This window comes from Fusarium falciforme, chromosome 11, assembly GCF_026873545.1.
Source record: "Fusarium falciforme chromosome 11, complete sequence".
Lineage (NCBI taxonomy): Eukaryota > Fungi > Ascomycota > Sordariomycetes > Hypocreales > Nectriaceae > Fusarium > Fusarium falciforme.
Genome location: NC_070554.1, coordinates 501,347 through 522,924, shown reverse-complemented (window position 1 = coordinate 522,924; position 21,578 = coordinate 501,347). Strand labels below are relative to the sequence as shown.

Genomic DNA, 21,578 nt, shown 5'->3' with positions numbered 1-21,578 from the left:
CCAAGAGGACGTATTTTGGTTTATGCATGAAGATAGATGAGTTGGAGGCCTAGGAACTTGACCATAGTAGAGTACTTTGCTTCCCTCTGAAGCCTATAATGGCAAGAAGAACAACCAGGTCTAAGCCAAATACCCTACGAACATCTAAATCGTCATAGATCCACTCCTCTCAATCTGTAACAGAGCAAAGTGCCCACGGCAGCTCAACTGGATGGCACCCAATTTCGACACCACCCGCCAACCAATCAGAGCCACGCCCGGTTAGCTCAATCGGTAGAGCGTGAGACTCTTAGAATGCCTCGGTAACAAAGTTACTCAGGTACGAGTACGCGATCTCAAGGTTGCGGGTTCGACCCCCGCATCGGGCTGTTCCTATTATACGATTGCTAGCATGGCTTCTTTTTTTTGCCTGTCTCATCCGTTGGCCCCCATCTTTTTGGCCTGGTTAAGTCGCGAAGTTTCTCACAATGCAGCAGGCTATCTGCTCCTGAGTTGGCTTTGAATGCCTTTGTGCATCGAGTGACGATCGGTGGGACCTTTTGTCCACACGATGTGGAAGAAACGGCAAATTCAAGAAGTTCAACAGTTACGACCTCTATCATGACAATCATTTAATGGAAAAGGCTTCAATCCGTGATAAATTCCAGTTCCAATGAAAAGCGGCAATGCCTTCACTAGATGGCTGCATTGCCATGGTTACCTCTCCCTCCCATAACCCAACCACGTTCACTCACTCAAGAGAGGAATGCTTTACTTTTATATAAACATCATGTCACCTGATCTCCCGACTTGAAACTCCTCCCCTTACAAAATCATCTGAAACTCGTCAAGTGTGTTAGGCGCCACCACTAGCCTCGTCTCACAATTCCGTTATACCCGTACCAGCCATCTTCCACCAATCGCCCCGGCTCCATTTGCCGTACTAACCGCCCGCATCTTCATCTGAACTTGAAAAGCCCCTTAAGCGCGTTTGGAAACGTTTCTATTGGTTCTCGAAGTGCACAAGCCGACAGTCTCAAAACTGCCGGTTTTCCGACGGCGTCAACTAAACGTGACCGCTTTAGCATGTCATCCACTGCAGGAAGACTTCAGTTACTAAGGAGAGCCGTGTTTAGGGGATGAAACTCGGAGTTCCGCAGCATGATCGTGTTCCTCCTGGTGACGCGGATATCTCTGTCAAGCTATTGTTTCACTCGTTGGTGGCCTCCGAGTTGAAGGCCGAACAAAGGATCCTCAAGGGATATCTTGATGATGTATAATAATGGCCTTCTTTCGCTGCCAAGAGATGTACTCACCAAGGTTGCAGGCCAATCCATTCCATTCCCTGTTCTGTGAACATCCTTTCCTTCTCTCATTGTCTTTTACCACCTTTAATTTTTATACCAGTCGCCATGAAGTCTACTCTCTTCTTCACAAGCTTCTTGGCTTGTTCCCTCGTTTCTGCCCTCCCCACTGTCTCTTCCGGAAACCAATGTTCAGTTCAGCAGGTCAAGAACTCCAACTTCAAGAGAGACGGCACCCGCGCTCTCATCAAGGCATACAGAAAGTATGGCATCACACTCCCTGAAAACCTCGCTGCTGCTGCAAAGGGGATCCACGGCCGCAGCGACACCGGCAGTGCTGTAACTGTGCCCGTACAAAACGACGCCGAGTGGTTGACTCCGGTTCAAATTGGGTCTCCTCCCAAGACATTCCAGATGGACTTTGACACTGGATCTTCGGATCTTTGGGTTTATGGTCCTCAAGCTGCGGCTGCTGGAGGTGGTCAGACTCAATATATCGCGGCTGAAAGCAACACGTCAAAGCAGTTAGATGGTGCGTCATTCCAGATCCAATACGGAGATGGAAGCGCTGCTGCTGGTCACGTTGTGACGGACACTGTCTCTATTGGTGGTCTCGCCGTGCAGAATCAGGCTGTTGAAGTTGCGGATGAAGTTACCCAATCCTTCCTTCAGCAACAGGACCTCGATGGTCTTGTTGGCTTGGGCTTCAGTTCCATCAACACTGTCCAACCAGAGAAGCAGAAAACCTTCTTTGCTGGCACAAACGCTCAGCATGGAAACACACTCTTCACTGCAGACCTACAGCAGGACGCGCCTGGCAAGTACAACTTTGGCTTCATCGACAAGTCGGCTTTTACCGGTGACATCGCCTTTACCGATATCGACTCCTCCTCTGGTCTGTGGACATTCACTTCAACTGGCTTCTCTGTCGGAAAAGATGCACTTTCTCAGACACCTCTGACTGGCATCGCTGATACTGGAACTTCGCTTCTTCTGCTGCCCGGAGAAGTCAACGAAGCTTACTACTCCCAGGTCAAAGGAGCCCAGTTGGACCAGGCCGCAGGTGGCTTTACTTTCCCCTGTGACTCAGAGCTCCCCGACTTTTCCTTTGGCGTCGGAAAAGCAGCCATCACCATCCCCGGCGCCTTCATCAACTTTGCCCCCATCCCAGGAAGTGCAAGTCAGGGTCAAGGTCTCAACAAGAGGAGGTATGGACAGAGGTTTGAAGGACTCAAGGCTCAGGCAGCTGGACAGGGATCTGGCATGTGCTTTGGTGGTCTCCAGTCAAGTGATTCTGCTGGTATCAACATTTTTGGAGATATTGCGCTGAAGGCTGCTTTCGTTGTCTTTGACGGAGGAAATTCGCGGATAGGATTTGCCAAGAAGCCACTCCCAGCTGCTGCGAAATAGATGTTGCCCTGATATAGAGATAGACTGTTGCTGGCTCAACACTGGAAATGCATCTTGCCCAATTTTACTCTTCATTCAAACATGCTAGCATAAGTGGCTTTGGCGGGCTCGGCAGATGAAACCCCCGGGAAACGACGTAATGAGCCTGCAAATGAATGTCACTGCCTGATTGATCTCTAGGGAAGGGCTGCTTCAGCTCATGCAACAAGGGACCTTGTGCATTCGATGTCTGGTGATAATGCAGGGGCCCGACATACAGACCCTAGCTTATCACATCACTAACCTTCGTTCATGAAGCAAATAAATGCAGCTAAAATTCAGCTCCTATGCTGCCAAGTGTAGAAACGCGGGTTGAACCAATCAGATGCGTCACTTTCGCGCGCACTCCTGGCCCATGTCAACTGCGGCTGAAGTAAACTCAACCAGAATCCATGACCAGAATATGATTCCGAAATGAACAGCCGGACGCCATTTGTAGGAGCCCTGGTATTACATATTAGGTTGCAACCCTCCTTGAAAATCAAGTCAGGTCACTATCGAAATATTGTGAATCTGTCGGCAGAGTAATAAACCGCATCAATCGCACAGAATCCCGTCCACCAGGTGCTAGCATCACTGCCCGTCTTAAGCTTCACCATGTCATCCGGACTCCCATTAAGACTTCTTTGCCACGACAACGGCAACTTCTTCGTCGTCAACCCTGCTGCTCACCATGTGACAAGCTTCGATATCCTCTCCTACACCTGGGGCCCGGAGGTGGAGCCGTACAACTGCCGACTTGGCGGCGTCACCTGGAATGTCAAGATAAATCCCGACAAGCTGGAAGACATCAAGCGACTGATGATGGCGGCTGACATCAAGTATGTCTGGGCCGACTGTGTGTGCATAAACCAGACAGACGAGAATGAGAAGGCGACGGAAATCCCAAAGATGTTTGAGTACTATAGGAGCGCCGAGAGATGCCATCTCCTTCTCGACATGGAGGAGGAGTGGATCCCGCAGAGGATTGTCGACGACCTCAAGTTCATTGACCACGTCCTGCATCACATGCGTGGCGCGGCACTCGCCTCTGAGGCCGTCGGGCTGACCGACAACCTTATCAATCGCCTGGATCAGTGGGCCAACACGGACTGGAACTTCGACATAGGCCAGTCAACCGTGAGGTCTGCCGCAATCGACATGGGCGTACTAAACTGCTACTCAACATGCATCAAGTGTGTCATATCGCTCTTCGACAATGAGTACTTCTCTCGGGTCTGGACGTTCCAGGAGATGATTCTCGGCAAGAACATAACCATGTGGGGGATCAACCCCACGAGTATCTTTTACATCGGCCAGCTCCATACCTGGATGGACCTGGCTATTGACTGCACCGACAAGGCGTCCAAGTTGCATGATTGGATAGAGAACGGTCGGTTTCTCAAGACGGCAGCCGTCAGCGCCATACTGAGGGTCATTGGGGAGGATATTCAATCTCTCGTCAGCCTGCAGACCCAAGTCAGGGGGATCAACAGCGCAAGGACCGACATCATCAATGGTGGTTCCTACTGGTGGCGAGAGAACTACAAGGGGATAAGCAACATCTTCTCCGCCATATCCATCAAGCCACGAAAGTGTGGACACACTGCCGACATCTTCAGGGGCCTGCTGGGCATCTTCAGTGGGCTGTTCACCAAAGATGAGGTGAATACGCAACTGTCAGGAAGCGACATCAAAGTCATCTCGTTCAACTTCTTCAAGAGACTGTCTACTGAGACCGGACTGGCATGGACTAGACTTGGGGTAACTAGCAAGGCAAGAGAGGGCGGATGGAATTGGATTCCAGTAGTGGAAAGCGACAACCAGATCATGACGACCGACTGCTTCGCCGGGGTCCTCAACTTGGGCAGGCTCAAGAAGGAAGGGCGGGCCAAAGCACCGGCTATAACAGGTCTTATCGGAACTCCGCGGAAGTTCATCAAGATCCGACTAAGCCAGGGAAATGGAGATTTTCAGTTCATCTTCAAAGGCTGCAACTGTGGGAAGAAGCTCAAGACTGGCCGCTTTTCAAGTGAGCGCATACCCACTTACGACCAGCCCAGAGACGTGGTCAAGGACGAGACAGGCCGGACCTTGGTGCAATGCGCCACCATCCTGGGAGCCATCATGGACCCGGGGCGAGGCAATTTAGTCGAGTATCGGAGGAGGTTGCTCAAAAAGCTGCAGCCAATGTGGGAGACCACGGATCCCATGGCGAAACCCGTCGGGTGGGAAGACCGGTCTGTCAGCGGCACGTTCTGGGAGAATCCAAACATCATCGGCTTCCGGGCGCATAATCTATCGATGAACTACAGGATGGTCTCGATAACGAAATGCGGTTCGCGCCTTGCAAATGGAAGCACGGCAAGCATCAAATGCCACGTCAGTGTCAACTGCGGATGCACCATAGTTGCCCCATTCGCCCTCATCTTCGAAGCTATAACTGCTGTGGAGCAAAGCTCCCTCGGTAAAACGGCTGTGAGATCGGACGGTGATGGTAGGATAGTCTTGCAAGATGGACTGGGGTTGGTGCAGGTCGGGGACGTCGGCAAGGCCTTCGACCTGATAGCTTTCTCAGGTGATATACAAGCCCACAGGTTGTATGCTGCCAGCTGCAGAAAGAAGAAGGAGAACGAGCCTATTGATTATGGAGTGCCTTTGCCGAGTGGCAGGGCTCTCGTGAGAGAGGAGTTTACCCACGACGTTACCGACATGATGAAGGATTATGGGTACGTGAATACTGGGGGGTCTGGGAATTTGCTCCTGTCTAGGAAACATGGCTTCGATCCGTACAAGATCGTTGGCGTTTGCATTGACGAGTTTTTCCCGGATAAGAAAGGAAAAGGGCTAGTCAAGATTCAATAGGGACATTGCTCAAGTAGTAGATTGATAGCGTCGGACTTTGCTTGTGTTTAGGAAGGCTCGTCTTATAAGATGACTGTAATAATAGGGATAGGTGGTATGAAGAATCTGCCGAGCAGTAGTGAACAGTGCAAGTGAAACGCAAGAGAGAGTCTCAGCGACGGTGGAAAGGAACAGGTGTCAAGATAACGGCGAAATGCAGGTGTAAACTCAAAATTGTGAGATAAATGGTGGAAGCGCATTAAGTACCAAGCAAGATTAGAAATTAGATTAAGATGGACCCAAGGGTCCGGCCTGGTTCAACCAGGGTGTTCTTCCCAGCATGCTCACCCATGCCTTTACACCATCATGGTTGAAGCCAGGCCCTGGATGGGATAACTGAGCCAGAAGAACGCCTCTACACCATCCTTGCCTCTTGACACATCTGTGATAATGAACCAGCATCAATCACTCCAGAAGGTAACCCCAGCTCGCGGATAGCATCGCCATGACAGAGTATCTCAGCGCTATTGATGGTTCGAACATCCACGTGAAGCCGGCATCCCGTGTGCAACATGAGAACCTGTTGCCAAATAGCTTCAACAGTATGATGAAGTCTAAAACCCCAGGTACTTTGTGCTGTAATTGCTGCTTTCTGCCGGCTGTATCTGAACGCGCATGCGTGTCCCTTTCCGCCGTTCCAGAGAATCATCTCTTGCAGCTTGGGCATCCTCGATGCAACAAGAGCAGCGAGATACAAAAAGCTCCATAACATGATATATCCTCTCCTTGGTCGTAGAAGCTCCGACGTCAATGAGAGGAATTCCAGATGGTGCCACGTCCAGAGTTGTTGTTCCGGTCGGAAGAAGTGGAATGCCTCGATTAAAAATGATACCGAGAGGTGCGTGAGCTGTAGACTCCGGCCTGCTATTGTTTTAGCAAGCTCGGGGGATCCGATTCTAGCTAGTCCGGGACGTGGTTGGGGCCATATGCTTCTTCGTATCGGCCCCATATGGATCTCATCGAAATCTTCGAATATCGATAGCCTCTTGAGTGTCATCGGTAGCCCGGTTTCAAGCATCATGTTGTAATCTGTGCTCTTGTCAGCCATGAAGGCATCATGTGACCAGCAGATACCCTTCCTTACCTTGGTCACGTAGCCGTTGTATTAATGGATCCCACTGACGCCATGGTTCAAAGAGTAGGCACTCCAGCCGCGGAAGCTTGTCCAGCAACATCCGCAAACTGGAAGCTGTGAGCCGTCGACGGAGATGTCGACGTATCACAAGCCTTGTGACCACGTTCACCCTGAGCAGCCGTCGCCTCGAAGTCAGATCTATGGTTTCGAATAAGCGTCCTAATGTTCGAGAGTTAGGAGAACTTATTCGAGTACCATTAGACCATCCATGATCCGAACTTCCCCAGTTCCTTACCCCTTGGCTCCCATCTCCGAAGCAATAGTTCTTGAACCAGTGTTGGGGGTCACTTGGTGAATTAGTGCTGAGCTCTAGAGTGATACCGTCGGTCGAGTCCCAGGTACTCAGTACAGCAAAAAGCTTCAATACTGCGACCTTGATCATGCGGTTGTTGCGTATCCAGGATGATTGCGATTCTCGACGATGGCAGATCAAACAGGTGTATCGGGGGATTTCGACATGAAGCCAAATATGTTGCACAAGTGGTCGAGTTCGGTCGGTAACCATGGTTCTTAAGCCTTCGATGCAAGTTGATCGGAGCTTCAGTCGGCGGAAATTTCGCTTCTCGATCAAGTCCTGCCATTCTCTGCAGACTGCGGCACAAGCGGACAAGTGCCCTGTACCATAGGCTGCAACATATTCGAAAACCATGAAGCGGAGCTCCATAGGCAAGGAGTTCCAAGATTTCATGATACATTGTGTAGGTCTTTGGCGGTGTGGCGCTGTTGGTGCTTGGTGTCATTGGTGTCATAAAGATGATGAAGGAGACAAAAAGAAAGCGTGTCAATTTTATCATACGGGCTCTGTTGAAGGTTTGGGGGTGGTTAGGATGTAAAACTAACACAGAAGAGAATTCTGAATAGCTTGATGCTGCCTGGACGTGTTTAGGTTCTCATCATGCAGGATGTGTTCTGGGTTCAGCATAAATGCCTCCCTTCAGCCCCATCTTGGCGACGTTTCCTTAAGTGGGAAATATGAGAAATAAATATCATTGTCAGAGAGTTAAAAAGATTGCTGGAGCGAGAGTTAAAGTTGCCAATTTTCACACAAAACACTCAATGCCATGACAAACCGTGAAAAATGGTGGCTGTGCGTGCTCCCGTGACAAACCATCTCCCACGGCCTCCACGGAAAAGTCTTTTAAACTCTGACGTCTTTATGCATTAAACATGGAAGCCTTGTCAAGTTAATTTCTCGTATTCCCGAGGACACGTTTTGGTCCTTGTCAAATACGTAAAACCACAAGGTGTATCTACATGAAACACCGAACGGCTGCCAAGATGGTCTGGGCCGGGTTCTTGCCTGTCAGCAAAGGTTTTAATATTGACCGCGTGATGGGATTCTTAAATAAAGACTCCGTATTATTCTTCGGCAAGTGCATTTGTCCTTAAACCCGAATTTATTGATCCTACCATCTTATCTAGTGATGGTTGGGGACCGTTGTCGTCCGGGTCATCGCCTCACTTGCACCGTATCTCCCCAAATGACATCAAATACGACCCCAAACTCAAGACTTTTGTAAACCGCATGGGGAACAAAGAACCCCTATATATCCCATTGGCCCGCCTATCTCCACCTCCTGCAACTACCGTGGTATTCCATCCTCCTTCGACAGGGCTGTCGAAAGAAGGTGTCATGTCCATTTTAAACTTCCGTCTATTAAGGGGCCCTACTGTCCAATACGACGGGGGCTACCTTCCTATCTGGGCCAAGCGACTAGCCTCTGAGACCCGGAGCGTCGGTTCCGTTGATCCTCATTTAGATGGACGTTTGACGGCTTTCACGGCGTGAATCATTACGCCAATCAGGATGAAGGGAGCCCGCGGGAATGGGATGGATGATGCGGGTTCCATGGGTCGATGGACCCCGAGGAAGAAGCTTAAAAACTGCCGGTAGGGCATATAAGTCGAGTTGTTTGGACTGACAAGACGAATTCCAGCATTGCAGATCAGCTCTTTACATTCTTTGGCTTACTTTTTAAACAAAATGGCTATTTCTAAACAACTTCTTCTCGCCCTTTCTCTTCAGGCCATCACCGGCTGGGCAGCTCCCGAGGGCATGCTCGTGGAGCGACAATCTGGATCAAGCTACGAGGCAAACCCCAACATCGGACCCGGTGGAAGCCAGTTCAAAGACTCGAACCACTTCCGCGTCTATGGCAACAGCGGCCAGGCTGACAAGGCCCTTTCCATGCTCGAGGCCGCATATGACTGCTTCGTCGGCACCCTGGGCTTCCGAACCTCCGGTCTCTCGTTCAACGATGCTTCCAACAATGGAAAGAAGACCAAGACCAATGTCTACTCGGTTGCCAGCCTGCCTGGAGCAGCTGGCGTCATGCACTCTGATTTCTCAACCGGTATGGGCTGCTCGAGGTCCAGAACTCGTTCCTTACCGCGTCCGGCGTGACAGTCCACGAGTACGGCCACGTTTTGCACTACCATCAGAAGACTTGGGTAGACCAGGGCCGGACTGGAGCTTGGTGGGAGACTTTTGCCAACTGGGTCGCTGACACATATCGCACTTCTGATCTATGTGCCTCTGCTCGTCGGGCCCATGGACAGGCTACCGAGAACACCGAGATTGAGCTGCACAAGACCATCGGCGACTCTTTCCAGCCCATTGTTGACGGTTCAGTCGACACTGGAAACTATTACCAGGCTTGGCCCTTCTTCACATACCTGACCAACAACCCTGACAAGTACGCCAAGCTGGGTACTGATACCCTTCACCAAATGATGGTCCAGTACAAGGCCAACAGCAACGAGACACCTCTCCACACCCTGCAGCGTGTGGCCGGCAGCACCACCGTTGCCCAGATCGTGGGAAGTTACTGGGCTCGAATGGCCTACGTTGACATTGGTCACGCCTCTGCCCACCAGACCTTCCTCGATCAGCGTCGCTCTCTGAACTACGCCAACGTCGACTCCAACGGCAACGGTAAATACACCGTCAAGTCAGCCCGTCGACCTCAGTACATGGGTGCCAACATCATCCCTCTCAAGACCTCGAGCACCACCGTCAAGGTCCAAATCACTGCCAACGGCGCTTACACTGCGACTCTTGCCCTCTTCCGCAACGGCGCTACTCGTTACGTCAAGGTCGACGGCTCTGCCTCTGTCACTGTCGCCTCTGGTGAGGAGGTGAGCCTTGTTGTTGCCAACACACCTAGTCTTATCCTTTACGACCCTTTCAACCTGTCTGCTGAGGCTAAGAAGGGGCTTGACTACTCTTTCACCCTTACTGGAGCTACTGTTGCTTGAAGCGGTGGAATTTTTCTGCGATGAGTAGCCTTTTGCTTTCGTGTACATATTGAGCGGAGCTTTGATAGCTCGCGTTGTCTGCTTGCCAAGCGTCTGTTTCATAGTCTTGTTTCTGTCACATAGCTTCAAAAGCATTCTATCATCAATGATCTCAAATGCCTCCCGTTCTTGTGAGATTGTCTACTTGCCATCTAGTTAAAGTGCATACGTATCTGGCCGAGACCAAGACTAATTTTATTAGGCATCCAGCTGACCATATTGATGGCCGGTACACCATCTTTTGGGCAACACCATCGACCGTCAAACGTTCTCGTAAACCCCTCACAAGGTAGTCTCAGGCTTTCTTGCATAAACGGAACAGCTGTACGGGTGTCAGTATCAGAGTATCAGAGGAAACACGAGCGGCTTACATAGGCCAGTAAGCATGAATCTTTGGGTCGTTGAAATCCTTCCGAAGCTTGACGAGGAACAACTTCACCTCCTCAACACTCCAACCGAGACCTCGTGTAAAAGGTGCTAGAGTGAGACCTTCAAGCAGGATATTCGAGTTCTCATTATTCCATGCCCCGAGCTCCTTATACTTGGGATCCTTGGGCCATCGGTTGGTGGGCCATTTAAAGCGCGTCTCGACAATTTCGGTGAACCCCGCGTCAGAAAGGTAGTCCTTGAACGAGGAAGTCTTCGCGAATTTTCGTTCTAGCTTCGCAGCTGCTTCTTCGAGAAGCTTGCACCATTTGGCGAGAGTGTCGTCTTCGGAAAGAGTACCGTCGTCACAACCCATGATGACATCCACCTCCTGAAGCTCAACCCAGCCTCCAGGAGTTAGGTTGCTACCTGTATCAGTAAGAATGGTTGAATCAGGCAAGGAAAACTCACTCGTAGATCTTTTGCAGATAAACCGGCCAGTCTTGAACGCTAAAGTTCATCATCCTGCTGTGGATATAGTCAAATGGCTTGCTGTAGGTCCAGTCCTCGTCGATATCATCGATGAGGAATTGAACATTCGGAGGGACCCTAGGTCGATATTAGAAACCGGGTGCCGGGAAGAACCATTGTGCATACATGTTGGGCTGGCTGGGCGAGAGGTCAACCCCTACGACCTGTACACTGTCAGCTCCGATCCAGGACGTGACTATGCCACTAACCTCAGCCTCGGGATGTTCGTCGCCAAAGTCAATAGCCCAGATACCGGTGCCTGTTCCAAGATCGAGCACGCGCTGAACATTCGAGTCAGGCAAGTTGGGCGGGCAAAGGCCAAGCTTGTTGTCAAAGGTGAGAAGGCAAAGATGGTGTTGAAGGTCTGCAGGGCATAAGCACACTTCTTGGAGTAGCCACCAAGACATCGACACCTACCCAGTCGCTCGTTTTCCTCGTTGTCGTTCGGAAGGTTGTATTCTGCGTATGTACATCAGACCTGGCCGTTGATGCATTGGTTGTGACTTACTGCCATCCTTGTATCGATGGTACGTTCTACCGTTTTCGTGACGATAATCAAGAATAGAGCTTCTCAGGCTCTCCGTTGAAGTTGCGGCATCCTATTTCGCATCAGTCTCATGTGCCACTTCGGGAGTAAGTGTCTGTACACCGCCAAGCGACGAATCGCCGTCATCGAACTAGTTCATGTCAGCTCGAGCTATTATATCATGACAATAAGATTACATTTTCATCAGCAGCAATTACGGGATCCGCGTCGACAGTGGCCATTGTCGCTGTTCTTCGAGAGTTTATTGTGTCACCACCACATGAGGGGATTGAAGTTGGTCTCGCTGAGGGATTAAAAGGCACTCAAATATCGCTGCTTGCTTATGAACAAGGCCAAATGGCCAATCGCTAACCGCTCAACTTGCATTGTTGTCTCTTGTCTCGCCTGATGGTTTGCAGGGATCGGGCATAGAATGAGCTGTTGGTTCTGCCGTTGTTGCTTGTAAGTGGTAATGATGAGCATAACAGGACTGGGATAAAATAATGCAACATTATGTGCATACTTGATCCACAGCAAACAGCTTTGATCAAGTTGATGATAGCTACTCATACACGATTGAGTCGAAGCAGCTCTCCTCAAGAATACATACTATAATGTAGGTAGTGATCAGATACCCACTGAAACTCCTATGCAAAAGAAACAGTTGAGATTCAAACAAAACTCTATTGGCTACGAGAACACATTCCAGGCAGCCATTTGGGAAGCTTCCCCCACACTGTCAGCTTGATTGATTTTCCGGCCCGACGAGAGGGGTCAGTCAGCCTTACGTTTGACCCTGCATACCTACGTCAAGCCATGCCATCATTCTTCAACATTCAGTGACTCTGTCAACAGAAATCATCATGGACATGCCAAGTCCAGAGGGTATCTCCATGCTTGGGGAAGTGGGAAAAGGCGGCATCGCCGCGATGAGTATATCGTCATCAGACTCGTCATCGGACTCATCAGACTCTCGCAGCGCCAAGACGCCTGACGACTTCGACTTTGACGACTTAGTGGCTCACAACATCAAGGCGTGCACTGCTCTGGCACCCACTTTGGACTCGACGGCGCCTAGTGTAAGCCGCAGTGATCAACGCCGTATGCTCATAGAGCTTGAGGCTATCAAGTCATGGGGAAACGAGACAGAACGATGGTATACACTGAGACCAATTGTCGAGGACCGATTGGATGCATATCTCGGAACATTTATCGGTCCCAAGGACACACCATATGAAGGTGGCATCTTTCACGTCCGCTTCAGCCTCAAGGAAGGGTACCCATTTACACCCCCAGAAATGTGGTTTTTGACCAAGATTCTCCATCCCAACGTCGATACCCGAGGTACAATCTGCATGGACCTCGACTGGTCCCCATCACTCACTTTAGAAGTGCTATTGGCCTCTGCGGCATCCTTGCTCGACACCCCAGACTGGTGGGATCCCATGCCAGATGGTCTTGTTGCCGCGCTGGGGAACGATGCAGAAAAGTTTGATGAAATGGCAAGGAAATGGACAAAAGATTTTGCAACTGGAGAGCTTGTTCGTCCTGGGGATAGAATTGATGGGTTCTGCAATACGACTGATTCGGTGCCAGGATGGGCCAAGCCGATTATGTGGGCGAGGAAGAGGCTCAATCCGAATGCTTTTGGGTTGTTCAAGAGATAGTCATTTTGCAAAGAACATGTTTATAACAAGTATTTCTAACAGTTTATCCGTGTAATTATCGAGAGCAGTGTGGATTTGATGCCCTGTGGTCTCAAGTTGATGCCACCATGATCAAAGACGTGAACCAGGAGATGTCTTTTTAAATCCGATAAACAATTTGAGGACGATAATCATCTCCTCTAACACTTATATCACTTCCACTTCAAATTTTCTGGAGTACCGCACTTGTCCCTACTATATCCTGTATTAACCGTCCATTGACAGCACGATCTCCTCCCACGACCTCTGAATCAACACCCATGCAATGGCACGCCTTGTCGAGTTGCCTGAATGGTGGTCAGAAGTCAGTCTCAAGGAGAGAAGGTCTGTAACGCATTTGTAATCCGTCCAATCAAACATCAATTAGAGCTACGCTTTTCTGGTTCAATGTAACCTCAGCCCTCCTCTAAGTGGTCGCTTCGCACTCAACAAGAAGCGAGACGAATCAGGCAGTGGCCGAGTACGCGCGCGCAATCCTCCTCAAGCTCGACTGGGCGAACCGACTGCATGGATATGACATGGCATGACCCTGAATCTCTTAATGTCTCCTGGGAGTAACTCTGCCCTGCAGGAATTCCCATCCCATGTTTCGGTTCAGTCTAGCAGTCTGCTTTGATTTCGGTAGCGCTACAGGCATGCTTAAAACCACTCGAACCAAAGTATCAACCCCCTCGATTTCAAGGGCAGCAGCTAGGGTGTCTCCGTGGCTGGTTGTGGATCACGGAGGCCGTCCGCCGCGGCACTGCGAATGGTGGTTTCCCTTACAGCGACAGAATTTTATTTGTCACCAATATTCGGTGTCCATGTGGAAGGCCCGCGTCGGTCTTTTTAGTCCGTAATTCGGAGTTACCATATCGTACAAAGACCCGGGTCCAATATCACGTCTCATTGCGCCGGCTTCGTATTTGGACATCAGAACGAAGGACGGCTCTCACCATCCTTACTTACTTTTTCATACATAAAGTGGTGATAAGGCCCCCTTCTTTATGGGTGATAAATCTCCCAACAAGCATCAGGCTAATCATAATTGGTCCACTGCGAAGCCGCTCAAGTTGGTAGATTCCCCTGACCACTCCCCTGACTCGACATCGACTCTGGCCTCAACCATTCGAATGTGTCGAGAAGACCAAACTCAAACTCCATTGATGTGTCTCCAAGGTCCCAATTCCACGGCTCGAACGCAGGCACCGCTTGTGAGACTCCGCCGGCCGGAGGTGCGTCCTGTGTCACCTTTTCCAAAACGTGACGGATTATCCGCTTGCACGATCTGCACAGCTCGCCGTTCGGTGCATTCGGTGACACCCAGTCAAGGAAGCTCATCAAGAGGAATAACTTCTCCATGATGGCGAAACGTGACGGGCCCTGTTTCCCGTCGGCTGATACCATGGCGGGGGCTGCGGTTCGTTTGAGGAGCTCCTGGGAAAGGATACCCCCGGCCGGGGCGGCATATGCCATAACCTGACCAGTGGGTTAGCTGAATCACCAAAAGAAACTTAAGCACCAATTACCAACCACTCCAAGTCTCTCACGATCCAGGGCAACCGGTCGAGGTGCGTCCAAAATAGGAGGGCAAGGGAGACCATTTCGAAGCTCACAGCAACTAGGTCGGCCTGGCTATCATGCCCCTGCTGGATTAGTAGTCTGTAGATGAAGAAGTGGTTTTGGAGATGCTCTAGATGGACCTGGAGCCGACTGTAGAACATGTTCTGATCAATGCGAGGATCGAGCAGGTCCTCATGTTTGTACTGGAGACCGGCCGGGAAGGTCGCCACCGTAGCAACCTCTCGTCGGAGAATATCCCTGTGCTGTTAGCACAAGACAGGTGGTTGCCGAAGATGAAAACTCACAAGAGCGTATCGACTGTCGTTTCAAGCCTGTGGCCCAAGGCGATCTCAAACAGCTCGTCCCTGAAAAAAGCGATCATGGACCGAGCACGGCAGATTGTGGAGGGGGTGACTAGTCCGCTCTTCTTCCAGCCGTCAGTATCGAGCTGTTTCATGGCCTGGGCCAGAGACTCCTTGTTCCCCAGCAACTCGTGGTCTGCTAGATCGAGGGGTAAGGCAGTCAGCATGTACCGGCGACCGAAGGCTGGCGGCCTGCCCGTGAAAGATGCCAGGACCTTGTCGATGTTGAAGATATCGGCGACAACTCTCCGCTTCCACTCCGAACAGATCGTCGGCTGATAGTTCGGGTGGCTGGTTTGTGCGTGTAAGCCCAGAAATGTGAGGAGGGAAACTGTATCACTGTGGAACCTCCACACCAAAGGACCTCCTTAACGTTAGCGAGGAGGGTATTTGCCTTCAATGGTGGACTCACTGGCGTCTCCGGATCTCATAGACTCAAGAATGCCTCGCCGCAGAAGGACAAACAGCAGAAACGAGTTTCCGTTGGTCAGACTCCTGCAGACGTCGACGCAGACGTCGACGGCCTCGAGACAATCCGTCATATGGGACTTATACCGAGGATCCCTCAGAAGCTCAGCGCGGAGGGGCGTCGAGACATTCGTTCCAAACGCCCAATAGGTAAATATGATGCCCAGGGCCTCCCATCTGAAGGTCATCCCAGAGAATTGTTGCCACCATCGCTCCGGTTCCTCTTCATCTTCCGACAAAGGCTGGGAGGTGTTATAGCACATTCTCTTTGCAATTTCCCCAAGGCCAGCGTCTGTTCTATCGTGGCCCAGAAAATATCCAAATGTGTCATAGAACGAGTCGAGCGTTCGATGGCCGACAAGGCGGAGCCACAGCTCATTGGGGTTGGCGTATGCCCTACATAGTTTCTCGCCCTCTTCCCGGTGAGGAACTTTTCGAAGGACGGAAAGACATAATTCCAGCATCCGAGGGGACAAGTCCGGCAATTCTATAGAAGGGACAGGCTCAGCTTGCTGTGGGGTGCAGCCGCAGTCAGTCCGACGGGCGATATAAAGGTTTTCTTCCGCTTCTTCATAGATGTTGCAAAAGCTCGTCGGACCCAGATAGCCGAGAGAGTTGGAGGGGTTACAGGGCAAGGGGTCTGCAAAAGTTCTAATATCTCCCGTAGACGGCGCCCGCGTTGACCCGGTAGGAGGTTGGGAGGACGAGTGGCTGGATGTAGGCGAAGATAGAGACCGGCCAGGTGTGGACGGACTTAGGATGGACATCCGCGGGTCCACGATGTACTGGCATTGCCTACTTCGAGAAGCCTTCTGGCACCTGTGGCAGATGGGCTGACCATTGTCGCAAGCCACCTTGCGCTTCCGGCATGGCTCGCAAGCCTGGGGGCGTCCATTTGGGCGGCGAAGCGAGGGCCGGCTTGCTCGGTCAGCTGCGTGAGGCGATGGCATGGCGGCACTGGCGCACATAAGTGCTCAATACGGGGGGTAGGCTGTTGGTTCGAAGAGTACGCCGTGAAAGCTGATTATGACTGTAGTCACACTCGGCTCAAAACTCGGCTTGGAAGGCTTGGGCTTCGGTATCGGCTCGAACACAATTGGACAATCCGGTCGGGTCGAGCAATAATCGGTACTGACTGGATTATAAATTGACCAACAACGATGTCGCATTTGTTCGGCTTCGGCTAAAGATCGACCCGCGTCCCTCGCCTACTCCCGGCTTCGAGCCGAACCCCGACTCGTGAGACTTTCGTTAACAAAAACGCCTGCATAAGAAGGCATAAGAAGGGCCACAATCCCTTGACCTGGGCTTCGTTTCCAGAGTCTGAATCCAGAGTCCGAATCATCCTACAAAGCTATCCATTAAGTTTCAACGCCTCAACAACTCCAACCTTCAACATGCCCCCTCAACTAGGTCAAATAGTGGAGACGATCCTCTACACCTCGTCCGTTCCCTCGCTCGTGGCATGGTACAAGGATGTCTTCTCCATCACTCCCTTCGAATCCAATGAGGCTTTGGCAGGCTTCAGCCTGCCCAATGACTCCATCCTGCTACTCTTTGATAGGAGTGCCATCACGGAGGACAGACACCCGCCTGGCGGCACGATCCCCAAACACGGCTGTCCTACGGGACTGGGCCAGCACATCGCATTCGCATGTAATGGTAAGGAGGAGCTTAAGGAATGGGAGGAGCATTTCAAAGTGAAAGGAGTGGAGATCATTGGGCGCATGGAATGGGAGCGCGGGGGGAGCAGCGTCTATGTTAAGGACTGGGAAGGACATGTCATCGAGGTTATGACCAGGAATATTTGGCAGGTTTACTGACTCGACAATTGCGGGTAAGAGAACACAATTGGGCTTCTTGGGGTGGGGGGTTTGCAATTCCGGCTTTGTTACATTCCCTGGAGCGATGAAAAGAAGCTTCTTTTGCGCCATCCTATCGCCTGTGGGGTGGCAGTGCATAGAGTAATCTCCAGCAGCGGGACCGCCTCCTCCAGAATATACCGTCCATAGACTACCTGATATGTGTCTTAACTATAGGTAGAGGCATGTGTTAACTACGTACCAATACGTTATTAACCTGGCGTTGAGGAGGTGACTTGTTGCCGAGGTGAGAACGGATCTATTCAGTTGGGCTTGTTATGTGGGTTGACACCGACCTTGGACGCTTTCTGTACCGCGACCTTCAGGCCCAAGACGGGAATCGGCGACGGTATGAGTGCGATGGTCTCGGGTGCATCAGCCAGTGTGACCGGAACCACCCTTGTGGCCAGTTCACCCAACGTGATGCCTAGCATCGAGCCCATGACGAGAGAACTCCCTCTCCAATCAGCCTCGGAGGAGCCACTCCCCCGAGGCAGCCGGACGATTGCGAGCGGGGTTGTCTCGATCTTCTCGACCAAGCCGTCGACGACTTCGTCCAGGACAGTCACGAGCAGATCCGGCAGTTCACTTCGCCGGGGAACTCGAGAGAAACGTACAAGGTTCTCTTCGACTCGCTCGGAAACGAGACAAACGAGGTGGGAGAGGAAAGGACGCGGTGGTCGGACGGCTCCGAGTGGGTTTTCCTCCTAGAAGCAGGATATGGCGAGCGACATAAGGGGACAATTTGCTATGCGCTGACGGCCATCACCTTCGCTAGGTGGCACACGTCTCAAGTGCAGTTGGTCGACGGTGCAACAACGGCTCAGAAGGCCGCGCAAGAAGTATCGGCGAGAATCCTCGGTCCCAAGCCCGACGGTGACGAGAACAACAGGAAGGGATGGAAACGACGCCGCAAGAGGCTCGGCACGCACCTGACCCGTGGGCGGAAATGGTCGCGGTTAGTGGAGGAACTCGGCTCCGGCATCTTGCTCAAGGATGCGTGGTATGCTCGTCTTTGGGTTGAGGGAGAAGAGGATTGACTAACCTGTGGCAGGCAGCTCTCCAAGTCCCCAGAACCGGCATTGGGCACGCTGGTCAAAGAGCTACCAGGCAGCCCGGAGAAGGCGACTGTTTTGAGACTCCTGGCGGATCAGATGACACTGCTCATGGAGACTGGCAGGACGAACCCAGACAAGTTCCGCTATGACCTGAAGAGCGAAGGCTTGCCGTTCTCAGACCCATGTTCGTCCACCGAATGTGTCGAGCTTGACGGCTTGTATGAGCAGGTACGGGACTCCATCACTGGCGACATGCTCCTCGTCAAGGGCACCGAATTTAGGTTCGGCGTGGACTCGCTACTCAGGCTTGGTGGGACGAGGTGGCTCAACGACGAGGTCATTCTCGCTTGCCTACACACTACAGGTTTGAAGCGACTTAACAGCTGGTTACCCGCCGCAAGAGAAAGGGGGGTTCTTCCCAGGACAGTTGAATTGCAGGTAACGTTATATGATATTTACCCTTCGGGCTGGATATTCAGCCGTTAAGTCTCTTGCCTTGGCAACTTAACGGTTGTTCGAAGTATTTTAGTTTAAGGCCTGTACACTGCGTTCGCCTGCGCATCGCGGATGGCGTGAGTAATGATGGTACTTCAGGGATGTCTGACAAACCGAAGCATCCCAGGAATATCCCGCAGGACCTGACAAGTCCTCCACAATCTTCATGGTGGCAGAACTGTCACGGAGCTCCTTCCGTGAGCACCTCATCTGACCCTTCACCCTGCTTCTGGGAGTACACAGAGTGTCGGTGAGTCTACGGGCATTCTGGGACATCTGTAAACCATTTTTTGCTAATATCGACTGCGGTAGCTCCTATGTCCGTGGCCCATTCGGCTTGTCTCTGTACCGGGAGGTGGCGGGTTGTTAGGTCGGCGGCGTGGATGGCTCACCCGGTTCTGACTCGGGATGCCTGTGCGATCTGGTGTAGGTCAGTCCCGAGTTTTGTGGCGATGCGTTGGATCTGCCTCTCCAGGACGGAGCAGCCGCAAAAATACATCCAGACTGGCAGGTCAGTCCCTCCGCAAGCAGACGGATGCGGACGACTCAGCGCAAGGGAGCCAGACCATCACGCCAATCCCTGCGGGCTGTGCAAGCCATGGCGTTGAAACGATTGCACCTTGGGTGGTGGGCTATGTCAGAAGACTTGGGGTGAAGACATCCTTACAGACCAATTAGAGTGCGGCTGGTGACACAATGGCGATGCTGAGCAATCTCGAGCGATCGCGCTTGAAGGAATCAAGGCTGACTCAAATTGATTATTTAAACCTTCAGTGACGACCCCAATTCTTAGAGCCATTTCCCTAACACCCCAGATCCAAGCCTCATCGACTTTTGCAAATCCCCAACCTTTTATCCCGTCCAAAAAAATTCACCAACGGACCTTTTCTGTCAACATAGATCACGAATTAATTAACGCCCACCCACTCCTCTGACATCAGATCCAACATGGGCCAAACCGAATCAAGACCCGCGAGCATCACTCCTACTCTCTCACCAGAAATAAAAAAACTTGGCTTCCCTCAAAGATTCATCGTATCTTACAGGGAATCATGGACAGGCTCCCCCTCCCTCCTCCTCAGCAAACCCTACTCAGACCCTTCCTTCATCATCAGTATGGCCCGGGGCCGATTCGGAGATATGGTCCTACACAGCGGCCCAACAAAAGACGATGCTCCTCTTGCTAACGCTAAACCAAGAAAATGGCACCAACACTATACTATTACTCTACCATCACCCGATGGTGGCGGGCGAGAGGAGGTACTGCAGCTTAAATGGACGCTTTTACGAGATAAGTTCCGGTTCGGCATGGAGGCGGGAGACGGAACAGATCGACGTATGGAGAGGTTTGAATGGAAAACTAGGGGTTTTGGGGGATGGTTGGGATGGAAACTCGTGAGAGTGCGCAATACGAATGAGAACCCAAACAAGGTCATACAGGAAGGCCCCGAGAAGGCTGTGGGGAATGATCCTGAGAAGATCGAGGCAAATGACCGAGATAGAGAAGATGAGTTCACGAGGGACGGTGAGGACATCGTCGCCATGTGGACGGACGCCAAGATGAACTTTTACAAGGTTGGCGAGTTCGAGTTTCGAGGTGCTGGCGCTACGGGCCAGTTTGGCCAAGTCTGGGCACTTATGGCAGTGATGACTTGTTTATGCATCTGGCAGAAGTATGAGCACGAGGCGTTTACTACTGCGATGCTTGCAGACGACTCTCACTCTCACTCTGACCCTAACTCTCACTCTGACCCTAACTCTCACTCCGACCCTCACTCTCACCACCATGCTCACCACCATTCGGACTCTGACCACCATTCGGACTCTGACCACCACTCGGGCTCTCACCACCACTCGGGCTCTCACCACCACTCGGGCTCTCACCACCACACTTAACTTCCGACGGGGTCTTGACACTGTTGAAAATTTCTACTGTACTAAGCATTGCTCGTATTTTAATAACATACACATTTTTCGTCCATGCGGTGACCCCTGTCTCTCTTATCGTTATGAAATTACGCCTTTTTCTTCCCTGCACGCTCGTTGGGTTTATTTCCTTTAACACTTGTCAATCCGGGCTCGCATTAAGAAACACCCAGAGTCCTTAAACATTGTAGAAATTCCCTGTAACGCAACGTGCATGATAAGCGAGTGCCACACCTCAAATCCCATACAAAACGCCGTTCTTGGCCCTTTGAAAAAACTATCAGCTTCAAATAAAAATTCTTAAAAATTGCTCTACCTATGACTTATGAAGAATGGATAATAAAGCCTCTTTTGGGGTTTCTGTTGGATACGGCTGGGGTGATTGAATCGCAAGACTATCATTTATTTGAAGTGTGGTTCAGAATCCTGATGATTGTATTGATCTAGGATGCACTGCAGCCCCGCTCGACAGGGAGGGTGTTTTATACCAGGACCAAGGGCACATTTGGACGATGGCAAGAAGTGGACGAGAGGACTGGCTTTCCCCGGAAGCATGGCTGGGCTTACGGAATCATGAGTGGGTGCAGCAGGTCCATCCTCTGCTGTTGCGATGATCCCTCGCTACGGCTGGTTGCAGGCATGTGATATCCGGTCCCCTATGTGCACAGAATATAGATGTTTGCGCTGAT

At 51.3% G+C, this 21,578-nt stretch overlaps 5 protein-coding genes across 5 annotated transcripts; 4 read left to right on the top strand and 1 right to left on the bottom strand.

The window, feature by feature from the left end:
* Positions 1-1,391: 1,391 nt before the first annotated feature.
* On the top strand, positions 1,392-2,693 carry NCS54_01308300 (Peptidase A1 domain-containing protein; the record flags this gene model as incomplete). The annotated part of the gene is made up of 1 exon (XM_053158295.1): positions 1,392-2,693. One exon carries the CDS (start codon positions 1,392-1,394, stop codon positions 2,691-2,693), a length of 1,302 nt encoding a protein of 433 aa, XP_053014270.1.
* A 636-nt stretch (positions 2,694-3,329) lies between these two features.
* NCS54_01308200 (HET domain-containing protein) lies at positions 3,330-5,576 on the top strand (the record flags this gene model as incomplete). Its single annotated transcript, XM_053158294.1, has 1 exon — positions 3,330-5,576. One exon carries the CDS (start codon positions 3,330-3,332, stop codon positions 5,574-5,576), a length of 2,247 nt encoding a protein of 748 aa, XP_053014269.1.
* Positions 5,577-8,734: 3,158 nt separating this feature from the next.
* NCS54_01308100 (Hypothetical protein) lies at positions 8,735-10,008 on the top strand (the record flags this gene model as incomplete). Its single annotated transcript, XM_053158293.1, has 2 exons — positions 8,735-9,104; positions 9,158-10,008. 2 exons carry the CDS (start codon positions 8,735-8,737, stop codon positions 10,006-10,008), a joined length of 1,221 nt encoding a protein of 406 aa, XP_053014268.1.
* Positions 10,009-10,329: 321 nt separating this feature from the next.
* On the bottom strand, positions 10,330-11,712 carry NCS54_01308000 (Hypothetical protein; the record flags this gene model as incomplete). Its single annotated transcript, XM_053158292.1, has 9 exons — positions 10,330-10,369; positions 10,419-10,838; positions 10,885-11,022; positions 11,071-11,108; positions 11,154-11,308; positions 11,362-11,403; positions 11,453-11,543; positions 11,592-11,621; positions 11,668-11,712. 9 exons carry the CDS (start codon positions 11,710-11,712, stop codon positions 10,330-10,332), a joined length of 999 nt encoding a protein of 332 aa, XP_053014267.1.
* A 621-nt stretch (positions 11,713-12,333) lies between these two features.
* NCS54_01307900 (UBC core domain-containing protein) lies at positions 12,334-13,137 on the top strand (the record flags this gene model as incomplete). The annotated part of the gene is made up of 1 exon (XM_053158291.1): positions 12,334-13,137. The coding sequence occupies one exon, from the start codon at positions 12,334-12,336 to the stop codon at positions 13,135-13,137; it is 804 nt and encodes a 267-aa protein (XP_053014266.1).
* Positions 13,138-21,578: the final 8,441 nt, after the last annotated feature.